This window comes from Neoarius graeffei, chromosome 1 (genome assembly GCF_027579695.1).
Source record: "Neoarius graeffei isolate fNeoGra1 chromosome 1, fNeoGra1.pri, whole genome shotgun sequence".
Classification (NCBI taxonomy): domain Eukaryota; kingdom Metazoa; phylum Chordata; class Actinopteri; order Siluriformes; family Ariidae; genus Neoarius; species Neoarius graeffei.
This window is the reverse complement of record NC_083569.1, coordinates 86,913,326-86,928,124: the sequence shown is the minus strand read 5'-3', so window position 1 is coordinate 86,928,124 and position 14,799 is coordinate 86,913,326. Positions and strand designations below refer to the sequence as shown.

Genomic DNA, 14,799 nt, shown 5'->3' with positions numbered 1-14,799 from the left:
TGGACTGTGGGGGAAACCGGAGCACCCGGAGGAAACCCACGCGGACACGGGGAGAACATGCAAACTCCACACAGAAAGGCCCTCGCCGGCCCCGGGGCTCGAACCCAGGACCTTCTTGCTGTGAGGCGACAGCGTTAACCACTACACCACCGTGCCGCCCACTTTGAAAAATTTAAATATAAAATCTCTTTTTTCTCAATTTTTAAAATACCTATGGAAAGAAGATATCTTAAAGTGACAATAAATTATATGGTGCCATCTCAGGCTATTTATTTTATTCATTTCATGACATGTTATGTACTTCCTGATAGATTTATCTGTCAACCCTGTTATGGACAAAATGGTTACTATATAAAATATTTAGAATTTGAATTGTGTAATATTTTACACGTGTATGAGCAGCACATCAGTCCCTCTTTTCACTAGGATTATTGCAGATTATGAATATAATTATAAATATTATATTTTATCTTTCAAATGATCAAGAAAGTCTAAATTGAAAAAGTAGACCACCTATAAATTAAGGTATATAAGTATTTTTATGAGAGAGGTATTGAATCAAATGTATTTTCTAAAATGGTTTACAGTCTTAATTGGAATGATAATACCTGGCTGGCCCTTCTAATTGTCATTTTTACATTTTTATCAAATTAATGACAACAACAGGACTGACCTATGAAGTAACAGGACTGACAAGAGTAACACGGATGATGAGACACAATCTTCAGCACATTGTACATATTTGTATCTTTTAAAAACATTACTGCATGTATTATTGTTGTTATTATTATGCTTTATAAGTAACAGTATCTTTGAAATAGTATTTGCATGGAATTTGAATATTTATAATAGTGAAGCACATTGAATTCTAAGAAATGTAATGTTTTGAGGGATTTGTAGTTGGAATTATGACTTCGAGACAAAGTTCTTTTAGCTGATATTTGGTTTCATTTTCTTTAACAGATAGAGGGTGAGGTTCTGTGTGTCATTGCATTTACACATCATTAACAAGAGTTTTAGAAGAATGTTACTTTAATTGAAACTGATCTTCAGTAAAACCAGACCATAAAGACCGATCACCCATCACAAATCTCTGAAGTATCAAAATTCACATTGAGTCGGGTAAAAACTCCATCAAATCAAAATTCACACTGAGTCGGGTAAAAACTCCACCAAATTGGTTAACATGGTGAACATGCAACATCACCAGACCATTAACACTTATCACAAGTTACATGCCTCATTGAAGATGTGTGAAACACTGAGAACAGCAATAGCAATCAGCGCATATGAAAGTGTATCATCTTCACATCAAAACTGAAAACATATACTTTAAGGGTAGAATGAAAGTAAATGCATAAAAATCTGAGAATGTATGGCAACTGTATTGTGTAGCAGTTTAGAGACTAACAGCTGTACAAACATAGTATTAGAAATGAAAACTTTCCTGCCATTGAGGGAGGTAGCACCATAGGAAAATGAGATTTAAAACTGAGAATGTAACCATACTATAATGTTAATAAGAAATGGAGCTCAGAGAAATGTAATAAATTTTTCATAGATAATTTCTATGGTGCAGCAATATAGAATGAAATGCTGTCGGAGCCATCGTGGATTTTACAATGGCATAGAACGTGATTCAACCAATCACAATCAAGGACCGGAACTATCAGTTTTAGAAATACACATATATAATGTACTTGTTCTGTGTCTGTTCTTGAATGCATTCTTCCATGCAGAATTGCACTGCTTCTAACACTCTTTATCTGTGTATATGTATACCTGCATGTGCACCTGGCTTATAGTGACTTATTTTTTTTATTGTTCTGACCTTGAAGGACCAGCTTCTTCTTGATTTGCCTGTTCTGGGCTCACTGGAGGAGTTGCTACACTACTGAGTGCAACTGAAACTGCCTTTTTTGCTGCTCTGCTCTTTGCCTGGGCTTGTGTCCATTTTCTCCGCTGTAACCTCTGCTCTCTCTGACTGCACTCATGTATGGATTTCTTCTTTCCCTGTTCTCTGTCTCTCTTCCATTTCTTCCTCTCCCACTCAAGGTACTTGGCCCTTCTCTCAGGATCTTGGTCTCGGCGAGCGCGATAGCGCCTTTGCTTTTCTGCTGCACTTAATGGCATACTAATAGCATCTGTAAAAGTGTATCGAAGCATAAATATAAACAAATAATCAAAACAACAATATTACATTATCTTTAGCTAGCAAATAAGACAGCAACCTCAGTAAGTCATTAAATATTAAGCACTACAAGCAAATGTTACCAAGACTGTAATAAGCGCTCATAAGCAGCCACACTGCATAATATGGGCATCATATTATGCAGTGGAGCTCGAACCCAGGACCTTCTTGCTGTGAGGCGACAGCGCTAACCACTACACCACCGTGCCTCCCCACATCAATATATGAAAATTATAATTTTAATATGTAAAAAATTGGTAACAGTAATGATGCTGTATGATGTCCTCACCCCCAACAATCTCATAAAACAATAAAATTTTACATTATAGAAGAGAGAAACTTATTTGTGTTTCAAAGATTGTTAATCCTCTTCTTGTAAATGATGTAACTTCCTGTGAATGATGTCACTGCTGGAATGTGCCATTATTTTACAGGGGTGTTTTTGTGTCAGTAACAGTGTTGACTTGAAATCAGGGGACACTCTTGCTGCTGCATTTTGAACTAACTGGAGCTTGTTTATGCACTTATTGGAACATCCAGACAGTAAGGCATTACAGTAATCCAACCTGGAGGTAACAAAAGCATGAACTAGTTTTTCCACGTCACGTAGTGACATTAAATTTCTTATCTTAGCAGTATTTCTGAGATGAAAGAAAGCTATCCGGGTGATGTTATCAACGTGAGTTTCGAATGAAAGACTGGGGTCAATAATCACTCCGAGGTCTTTTACTGCTGCACATGAAGAAACAAAAAGGCCATCCAGAGTTACTGTGTAATCAGAAAACTTACTTCTAGCTGCATGTGGTCCTAGTACAAGTACTTCAGTCTTGTCAGAGTTAAGCAGAAGGAAATTAATAAGCATCCAGTGTCTAATGTCCTTTACACATTACTCAATTCTATGAAGCTGGTGTCTCTCATCAGATTTTACAGAAACATACAACCCCGATTCCAAAAAAGTTGGGACAAAGTACAAATTGTAAATAAAAACGGAATGCAATAATTTACAAATCTCAAAAACTGATATTGTATTCACAATAGAACATAGACAATATATCAAATGTCGAAAGTGAGCCATTTTGAAATTTCATGCCAAATATTGGCTCATTTGAAATTTCATGACAGCAACACATCTCAAAAAAGTTGGGACAGGGGCAATAAGAGGCTGGAAAAGTTAAAGGTACAAAAAAGGAACAGCTGGAGGACCAAATTGCAGCTCATTAGGTCAATTGGCAATAGGTCATTAACATGACTGGGTATAAAAAGAGCATCTTGGAGTGGCAGCGGCTCTCAGAAGTAAAGATGGGAAGAGGATCACCAATCCCCCTAATTCTGCGTCGACAAATAGTGGAGCAATATCAGAAAGGAGTTCAACAGTGTAAAATTGCAAAGAGTTTGAACATATCATCATCTACAGTGAATAATATCAAAAGATTGAGAGAATCTGGAAGAATCTCTGTGCGTAAGGGTCAAGGCCGGAAAACCATACTGGGTGCCTGTGATCTTCGGGCCCTTAGACGGCACTGCATCACATACAGGCATGCTTCTGTATTGGAAATCACAAAATGGGCTCAGGAATATTTCCAGAGAACATTTTCTGTGAACACAATTCACCGTGCCATCCGCCGTTGCCAGCTAAAACTCTATAGTTCAAAGAAGCCGTATCTAAACATGATCCAGAAGCACAGACATCTTCTCTGGGCCAAGGCTCATTTAAAATGGACTGTGGCAAAGTGGAAAACTGTTCTGTGGTCAGACAAATCAAAATTTGAAGTTCTTTATGGAAATCAGGGACGCCGTGTCATTCGGACTAAAGAGGAGAAGGACAACCCAAGTTGTTATCAGCGCTCAGTTCAGAAGCCTGCATCTCTGATGGTATGGGGTTGCATTAGTGTGTGTGGCATGGGCAGCTTACACATCTGGAAAGACACCATCAATGCTGAAAGGTATATCCAGGTTCTAGAGCAACATATGCTCCCATCCAGACGACGTCTCTTTCAGGGAAGACCTTGCATTTTCCAACATGACAATGCCAAACCACATACTGCATCAATTACAGCATCATGGCTGTGTAGAAGAAGGGTCCGGGTACTGAACTGGCCAGCCTGCAGTCCAGATCTTTCTCCCATAGAAAACATTTGGCGCATCATAAAACGGAAGATACGACAAAAAAGACCTAAGACACGAGCAACTAGAATCCTACGTTAGACAAGAATGGGTTAACATTCCTATCCCTAAACTTGAGCAACTTGTCTCCTCAGTCCCCAGACGTTTACAGACTGTTGTAAAGAGAAAAGGGAATGTCTCACAGTGGGAAACATGGCCTTGTCCCAACTTTTTTGAGATGTGGTGTTGTCATGAAATTTAAAATCACCTAATTTTTCTCTTTAAATGATACATTTTCTCAGTTTAAACATTTGATATGTCATCGATGTTCTATTCTGAATAAAATATGGAATTTTGAAACTTCCACATCATTGCATTCCGTTTTTATTTACAATTTGTACTTTGTCCCAACTTTTTTGGAATCGGGGTTGTACAACTGTGTGTCATCAGCATAACAGTGGACACTAATACAATGTTTACAAATCATATCACCCAGAGGTAACATATATAAAGAAAAAAGCAGTGGACCCAAGACAGAACCTTGTGGAACACCAAACTTTACCTCAGTACGTCTAGAAATATCACCATTTATATCAACATACTGATGGCGATCAGTTAAATAAGACCTGAGCCAGGAGAGGGCCGTTCCCTTAACTCCCACAACATTTTCTAGTCTATTCAGAAGAATGGAATGATCAATGGTATCAAATGCTGCACTAAGGTCAAGCAACACAAGCAGCGAGACACAGCCCTGATCAGACGCCAACAGTAGGTTGTTAACTACTTTAACCAGAGCTGTCTCTGTTCTATGATGAGGTCTAAATCCTGACTGATACATTTCATGGACATTATTCTGATGTAAATATGAGCATAACTGCTGATATAACTGACCTGTTATATATACGGAGTCATAACTGACCTGTAACATCATGTTCCACTGTGTGAAGTGTGCGTCATCATTTAACAAATATAGAACATCAGAGGACACTTACATTTCATAACCGCAATCTGATGTGTTGTTCATTTACATTATCACTATATTACACTGCTTCATCTATTTATACTGAATTTACACAGAATACTCAACTATTTTCTCTGTTTCAGCCTCAGAGCTTCAAAAGGAGAAGGAATTCGCAGGTGAGAATAAATTTTGTGCTTTAAAATTATAGTGAATAATCAACTGTAAGATAATAAAGCACTCTAAAAGGTCTACACATAAAAAGAAATGGTGTGTGTGTGTGTGTGTGTGTGTGTGTGTGTGTGTGTGTGGTCTGAAAGGAATTTCAGTAAATACACAAATTACTGATGTGAATTATCATTTTAACATACATTAGCTCTGCTGTACACTACATGGCCAAAAGTATGTGGACACCCCTCCTAATTCAGCTGTTTCAGCCGCACTCATTACTAACAGGTGAATAAACTCAAGCCCATAGCTGTACAATCTCCACAGACAAACACTGGCAGTAGAATGGGTCGGACTAAAGAGCTCAGTGACTTTAAACACGGCTCTGTCAGAGGATGCCGCTTTTACCACAAGCCAGTTTGTGAAATTTCTGCTCTGCTAGATTTGCCTCAGTCAGCTGGAAAGATATGTTCACACTCACGAGCAACAAAGCAACAGGCAGCCATTCATGTTCTCTGGGAGCGTTCGCCGTGACGTCACGAAATGGTCACGTGATGTTTTGGTTGGCAAGAAGCTATTTATAAATGGCCGATCGGAGTTATTGGGTCATTAATTAATTATGGTAGTGTCGTGTTATCGGCTGTACATACAGATTTGATAAGAATCATCCCAAGAGCTTTTACCGCATACCAAAGAAACCTGCAGCTCACCGAAAGCTTTGGATCACAGCAATTAAGCGTGACAAGTGGGAACCTACTGACAACGACCGTGTTTGCTTTCGACACTTTATATCTGGCAAGACACATGATTTTTTATTATTTTGTTTTACAGTTTAATATTGTGATATTAGATAAAATTTCCTCATCAGAAATAATTTGTTGTGCTATGACATTGCTTAGATATCAACCAAAAGATGAGTAAAAACGCACGAGCAGCTGATTTTTCGCAGTTTTATCGCATCCCCTTACGAAAATCTACCATGATTTACTATGGTTTTACCATGGTTTTTATGTAGTAACCATGATTCTACCATGGTATCTCATGGTGATTCTAAGTACTATGAACCAACCATAGTATTACTATGGTTCATCCATGGTAGTAACCATGGATCTACTATGGTATTTCATGGTGATTCTAAGTACTATGAACCAACCATAGCATTACTGTGGTTTATCCATAGTACTGCAGTAGCTGTGGTAGCATCATAGTTGTATGTGTAATAGATCATAGTAACTATGAAATTAGTTTAAAAAGGGATAGTATGGTTTTTAAAAGGATGCACTAACTGTAGTATTACCATGCTTTTGTCCAACAGTCAATGCTATAGAGAAGGATCTCGATTAACAGCCCATTACTTAGAACCTAAAAATGTAAGTGAACATTGAGGTAAAACGCATATAGTACATCCTAAACAACAACAACAACAATAATAATACACTCTAAAAATACTAGTCATGAAATAATAAAAAATAATAATAATAGTCATGAACCATGGTTTTCATGGTTACCCAAAAAACCATGAAAACCATGAATAACTATAAACTATGGTAAAACCATGATTAGTTTTCATAGTAAAACCATGGTTAATTTTCGTAAGGGTCGCTCCTGTGAAGGACGGCCCCATGAGGACAGTTGAGGGTTATACCTGTTAAAACTGTTAATATTATAGTCAGGCTGTCTGTTGTTGCCCAAATGAAGATGGGTTCCCTTTTGAGTCTGGTTCCTCTCGAGGTTTCTTCCTCATGTCGTCTGAGGGAGTTTTTCCTTGCCACTGTCGCCGCAGGCTTGCTCATTGGGGATAGATTAGGGATAAAATTAGCTCATGTTTTAAGTCGTTCAAATTCTGTAAAGCTGCTTTGCGACAATGTTTATTGTTAAAAGCGCTATACAAATAAACTTGATTTGATTTGATTTGTATGCAGCACACATGAGTACCATTTCCGCAAACGCACTCGCGGCACATTTATGTACTTTTTGCAGTATAAATATTTGACATGAGAAGATTGGTCGAGCTTTTCATGATATGTATTTGAAGATAAATAGCATAGCCTGGATTTAAAACACTGCTTGTGCATTCTAAATGTAGAACTTGCTGAAGTTTAGTACTGTACTGTACATCTTTGGTGTGCGCGTGTGAAGCAACAACATTAACTTATATTTCAAAGATTATATTGTGCCTGTTTAATCTTTGTCTTTTTATTATTAGGCACAAAAAGCAAATATAAATGAGTATTTCAATAAAAACAACTGAATAACACTTGTATGCATCAAGAGACTTTCAGGCTTTCATTGATTCTTTTGTGTATATTGAAGGCATGTCAATCACATACAGTAGATATCGCCGAAGGTCAGGCCAGGTGCTTGGATTTGGGTCCCATTTGTTCGTAACTGCGTAAGGATCAGGCATAACTTTGGTGCCACTGTTGTACAGAAGCTTTGCTGCATGTCTTTGCTTAGCATCAGTTGGCAACGAACTTGCATACTGCGATAAACCGCTACGAAAACTAGGTGATGATGCAACTTTGGCGGCCATTGTGAATGGTTTAATTTTAACCGTCATATATGATTTCTCATTAAACCTGTTTTGAGACATTACAAAGAAAACAAGGCAATCAGAGATAGCAGACATCGCCCCCGCAGCATAACGATGATTTCCTCTTGGCTAGAAGGGGGTCATTCAGATTATATTCATGCACTATTTTTTTTTCTTATTTGTTTCTTCCATTTCTCCAGTTGAATATAATTTTTGTAGGGTTACAATACATTGCTTTATCAATTTTCAAGGGCATCATTAAAGACAGGCAGTGCGGCGCTAGTATTATTAAACAGATCAAAACAAATCATAGTTCATTCTTTTCTCATAAAGCAGAATTGTTTGGAAAATATACATGTGAAAGTACTCTTTTTCTTTTCTTTTTTCTTTGCACCACAATGTAATTAATTGAATGGGTTCCTATGATCATGATACATCAGCCCAACAAATTTCATGTCAATCCGTCCAGTCGTTGCTGAGTTATGAGCGAAAATCTGGGGTGGGGGACACGGACACACACACACACACACACACACACACACACACACACACACACAATCTCACACAGACAGACTCACAGGGTGATCACAATACCTTGCCATCCCACTAGGGGGCGAGGTAACTAGGTATTACAGTTAGCGTGTGTTGCTAATAGCTAATACAAATATGCATGTTATGTAACATACAACACACAACCAGATTTTCCTCATTTTTTCCACTTCAATACAATGTTTCAACTGAAAAAATATATTTTAAAGACAAGTAAATCATATCTTGTAGTAAATTGTGTGTTGTAGTCTACATTTTGTTCAGGACTCCTTTTCATTGGAGCTGAATGGACGGTACACACCCACCGGCGACAACAGGAGTGCTCGCTCCATGCACACAAGAGACAAACTACAAGTGACATGAGTGACTTGTGACACGCTAATGTGAACATAGGGCTAGTGCTATTATTTTGAAGCATTGAGGAGCAGCAACAGTTCGACCACGAAGTGACAGTCCACACAAACTCCCAGAGCAGGGCCGCTGAGTGCTGAAGCACGGAGTGCAGAAAAACCCTCTGCTGCATCACTCACTACAGAGATCCAAACTGCCTCTGGAAGCAACATCAGCACAAGAAATGTGCATCAGGAGCTTCATGAAATAGGTTTCCATGGCCAACAGCTGCACACAGGCTTCAGATCACTATGCGCAATGCCAACCCCATATTAACACCCATGGTTTTGGAATGGGACGTCCAACAAGCTCATATACAGGAGGTGTGATGGTCAGGTGTCTGAATACTTTTGTCCATATAGTGTATATAATATTTTACTTGTGAACACATTCATGTGTTCAACACCACATGTTTACTCTCTATAAAATGTATAATCATGAAGTAGAAATCTCAAGTTAAGTAAAGTGGACTCTGGTTTTATTCAACACGTACAACTAACACCCTGGGAAGCAATAACAATGTATTAAACAGGATCCTACAGGTATGTCTCATCTCTAATTTGAACTTTTTTCTCTTTTTAGAGCTGCAGAGACAGAGAGTGGAAGACGGTAAGGACATCTGACTTTGTGAAAAGTAATTTGTTAAAAATTGTGAGTAGAGAAATTAGATACATAATATTTGGGACAGCATATTGTTTTTATTTGCCTCTGCATTCCACAATTTTAAATTTGTCCTCAAACCATTGTCATGCGGTTAAAGTGCACATCCTCAGATTTTCATAAAGGGTATTTTTATCCTCCTGAGTTTTACCATGTGGACATTACAGCACTCAGAATTCATTGTGCTGCTGCCATCAGCAGTTCCATCATCAGTGAAGATGAGTGAGCCAGTACCTGAGGCAGCCATACAGGCCCATGTTTAACAGATGAGGTGGTGTGCTTCGGATCTTGGACAGTCCCTTTTCACCTCCACACTCTGCTCTTGCCATCACTCTAATACAAGTTCATCTTGCTCTTATCTGTCCACAAGACCTTTTTCCAGAACGCTGCAGGCTCCTTTAATCACTTTTTACTAAACTATCCTGACCCTCCTGTTTCTGTGGCGAACTCATGGTTTGCATCTTGCAGTGTCGCCTCTGTATTTCTGTTCATGACGTCTTCTGCAGACATTTTTCACTGACAAATCCACACCTACCTCCTGAAGAGTGTTTCTGATCTGTCAGACAGGTTTATGGGGATTTTCCTTCATTATGGTGAGAATTCTTCTGTTATCAGCTGTGGAGCTCTTCCTTGGCCTACCAGACCCTTTATGGTTACTAAGCTCACCCGTTCTCTCTTTCTTCTTAATCACGTTCCAAACAGTTGGTTTTGCTGAGCCTAAAGTTTGGCCAATGTCTCTCACTGTTTTATTTTCATCTCTCGACCTTTTAACGTGTCCTTGACTTTCACTGGCACAACTCTGTTCCTCGTGCTGACAAACAGTAAAAGACGACTCTAAAGATGACGGCACTGATGAAGCAATTAAACACACCTGAATAATCACTCACACCTGTGAAGCCCCGTGTCCCAAATATTATTAAAAAGTGCTGTAATTTCTACATGGTCAAACTATAATGGATAAACATTTGCTTTATTAAAATCTGAGGATGTGCACTTTAACCACATGTGAATTGTCTCATCTCATCTCATTATCTCTAGCCGCTTTATCCTGTTCTACAGGGTCGCAGGCAAGCTGGAGCCTATCCCAGCTGACTACGGGCGAAAGGCGGGGTACACCCTGGACAAGTCGCCAGGTCATCACAGGGCTGACACATAGACACAGACAACCATTCACACTCACATTCACACCTACAGTCAATTTAGAGTCACCAGTTAACCTAACCTGCATTGATTTGGACTGTGGGGGAAACCTGAGCACCCGGAGGAAACCCACGCGGACACGGGGAGAACATGCAAACTCCACACAGAAAGGCCGGCTCAACCCAGGACCTTCTTGCTGTGAGGCGACAGCGCTAACCACTACACCACCGTGCCGCCCACATGTGAATTGTTTGAGTCCACATTTAAAACTGTGGAGTTCAGGGGCAAATCAAACATCTGCCTTTGTCCCAAACATTATGGAGGGAACTGTGTATATTTAGTAAGAGGAACAGATTGAGATTTATATTTCTCTCCTTTCTTTACATTCAGTGTTTTTAGAGAAAATCTACTGATGGCAATAAACTTTTTTTTTTGTACATTGTTTTGTACTTTTGGTCTGTAGTGTAAATATTATTCACATATTAATTAATTTTGTTATTTTTGTTGACTCTAATTGTATTTGGATAAATTAATACAAAATAATATTGTTTTGTATTTCAGAGTTTATAAAGAAATCGTTGTGTGCAGGTAAGAACAATTTGAACTTTTTATCTTCAGGACAGTTAAATCACAAACTCTACTGTGTGTGTGTGTGTGTGTGTGTGTGTGAGAGAGAGAGAGAGAGAGAGAGAGAGAGAGAGAGATCCTTAAGAAAATAACAGGATATGATTTTGTTTTGAAACAAAAGTGCTGAGGGGAAAAAAGACATTAATTTTGAATTCCAAAATTTTTAATGCTCTGTCTGGAAAACTTCAGTGTAACCTGTGTTTAAATCCACAGTTCATTAATCATGGAGTAACAATAGTTGTTATTGTTATTGGGTTGCTGTGGTTTCCATCCCCTACACTGGGAGTTTACTGGGAGTCTGTTAGAAGAAAGAGAAAGTAAAGTCTGATCCTACAGGATTAAACTCACCGTTATACTGAACTACAGCTTCACACTTTAGCTCTATAATAGATTTATATGAACACAATATCATGATGATAGTTTTGTGTAAATAAGAAAACAATAAGAGATTTGTGTAAAATCTCTGGAGAGATTGCAGCTCTCGGCTGGCCCGGGAATGGCTCGGTATTCCCCCGGAAGAGCTGGTGGAGGTGGCCGGGGAGAGGGAAGTCTGGGCTGCTCTGCTTCTGCCGCTACCCCCATGACCCGGATCCAGATAAGTGGTAGAAGATGGATGGATGTTTTGTGATATATATATATTTTTAAACTCGCAGTCAGACAGAAAAACACACAGAATGATATAAAGCGCGAGTCTGTGGGGGAACTGTAACGAGCCCAGTGCTGTAGTCAGGGAGACGCTCTGCTGTAGGGTCATGCAGCCAATCAGCGGCAACCGCATCATGTGACTACAGTGTGACACGCCCCCCGAGTTTTGCGCTCCAATGGGTGAATATATTCTAACCCATTTTGGTGACGTTTCCGTATTACGTCACCAGTGGGCGTGTTCCAGACTCAGTCTCAGGTGACCTGAACATGAATGAAGTGGATTATTCAGTCCATCATTATTTTTCCTTTCAAAGATGTTTGGAGGAGAAACTGAAAGTTGATGGACTGAGCACACATTTTCTAAACAAAGTACAAATTACACAAAAGGACAGATGACAAAACCGTAAGTTTTTGTTTGTTTTTAACAAAAGGGTGAAAACTTTTCTGTGTACCGTGTTTGTTATTCAGATGAAACACAGTTCAGATTCAAAAGACAAAAAAGCTTTTATATAAACTTTCTAATTATATATTAGTGATGTATGTTATTTACTGTGGCCCACAAATAATTTACCACCAGCCACCATCAAGACTCTTATTCAAGTACATTTATGATTTAAAAATGTATTTATACTCCATTACATCAGACTACACACTTCTCACTACTTTTATTTAATTTATTAAATTGCTTTGCAGGCATCAGATTTTTCCGGTTTTTAGACATCTATACGGGTCATTCATGAGATCAGTGTAAATTCGATGAAAAAAGCTGGGGGTGTTGGTTCAGGTCTGCGATTCGGTCCTCAGTATTACTGTTCAGTCCTGTATGCTTTGAGACTGGCTGTGATTTTTAGCGGTTCCCGGCTCAGAGTGTTTAAAGTGTTGACTTTTGGTCAGTTGGGATATCTTTGATGAATCCCGGTTCGCGATGTATATTCTGTCAACTACGCGGCCTGCACAAAAATGGAGACGGTCATCGGTGCTCGTGATATTGGGGCGATTAAAGAGTTGGATTCTTCTGTAAAAAATAAATTTACGGGGTTGTGGTTGGAAGAAGAAATAGAGCGGCGGCTACAATTATCAACAGTCCATAATTATTGACACCTTTTCAGATTTACCAATTTAAAAAAAAAAAAACAATTTTACAAAGGTGAGTTTCAGTTCCAACAGTTATTATTGGTTAATTAATCAACCGGAAGACCCGCCTCGCCCTTTGATCTTGTCGTCTGATGATGAGCTCATTACCTGAGATGGAATTTTTTTTAGCACGATCAGCAATTTGAGGAAAACCCGGGCGTTATCATCGCAGGTAAGCATGGTGGAAAGATCATGGACATGTTTTTACTGATCAAATTCACCGATATTTCATGATCTCCTTGTCGAAACCTACTTTGTTTCTGACTCTTTCATTTGACAGTCGCCATTTTGTATCTAAACGCGTGTTGTGATCACTTTCACTGGTGTCCACCATTATCGACACCCTGTGGAATTAAGGGACGTTTACAACTGTTATGGATCGATCTTTGTGTAACATTTGTTGAAGTACATGAAGTACTTTTAAAAAAATATAAGTGCTATGATTTATAATCATTTTTTTCCTGATTCATAACAGAGTGGCATGTTTATAGAGTATTTGGAATCCAATTGTAATAAATAGAATTAGAACAGAATTGAAGTCCTAACATATAGAAAATTACATGCTTGAAATCGTCAGATTTTATTTCATTCAGAATTTTTTTTTTTTGCAGTTTGTTGTAAATATTGACCACATATTACAATATCAGTAGACACTTTATATTTTTAGATGTAAATTTAAAATTTCAATGAAAAAAAAATCAGTTGCTTGAAAATACTGAAGGTTCACCAACCTGAGCATTGTTTGAATTATTGGTAAACTACAAAACTAGAAATTAATACAAACAACAATGAATGATTAACAAAATGTGATCTACGAAAAACAGTTAGAAAGTGGAGCAAAAAGATTTTCTGACAGGTTAAACATTATCAGTTCATTTGTTTACAAACATTAGTACGGTGGCCGGGAAGTGCAAAACAAAATTACAAACTGTAAAACACTTTTTTACATTTATTAAAACAAAATTACATTGCCAAAACACTTTTACCAAGGACAAAACAAATTTACATCTTAGAAAACAAACTGACAAGATGCGAAACACTTTTACGAGCGCTGAGACAAATCTACAAGTGGAGAACACTTTTACGAGTCCCGGAACAAATTTACAAACGAAAATCTTGACGGAAGGGGAATGTACCAAATGCCGCAAGCGACCTGGAAGTACGGTGGCCGGGAAGCGATGGAGTGAGCGGTCAATTCGTGTCGTCTTCTATGGCGTTTATGTTGAAAGAACTTCAACTATGACTGAATGATGTTTTGCCCCTTTTGTGGAAAACACACGAACTACTTAACACTGCTTTGCTTTTCGTGTGGACGGTCTCTAGAGGTTTTAAAAGGACACGGACCAGACAGAAGGACCAGATATGCCTTGCCATGATGTACAATATTTGAATGAGGGCCACTCGTACGATGTAATCATGGATATGATGTCAAGTTCACACAGTGTAAACATCAGCTTGAGGACTTTTAAAAGTAGTAAAGGAAGCCGGTTTGTACCGCAGAAAGGATTATTCCTCTGCAAACGCGATAATTAACGCCATCAGATTGGAACTTTGTGGACCTGGACAACTGTTTGGCTGCCGCACGATGTGGCAGGTACTTGACCAAAAGTACAATCTTCAAGTGAAGAGAGATGTGATGAATTTGCTCTGGGACCTTAATCCTCGAGGGTGTGAGAGGAGAGCACACAGAAGGTTCTTATA

General features: G+C 38.6%; 1 protein-coding gene across 1 annotated transcript in view; it reads left to right on the top strand.

Moving 5' to 3' along the window:
• The first annotated feature begins 9,143 nt into the window (after positions 1–9,143).
• Positions 9,144–14,799, top strand: part of LOC132885414 (splicing factor 3B subunit 2-like) — a 92,334-nt gene continuing 86,678 nt past the window's right edge. Inside the window, exons 1-4 of the mRNA XM_060920072.1 lie at positions 9,144–9,215; positions 9,475–9,501; positions 9,653–9,774; positions 11,265–11,280. Of these exons, the coding sequence (XP_060776055.1) occupies positions 9,144–9,215; positions 9,475–9,501; positions 9,653–9,774; positions 11,265–11,280 (237 nt within the window). The remainder of the gene's footprint in view (positions 9,216–9,474; positions 9,502–9,652; positions 9,775–11,264; positions 11,281–14,799) is intronic.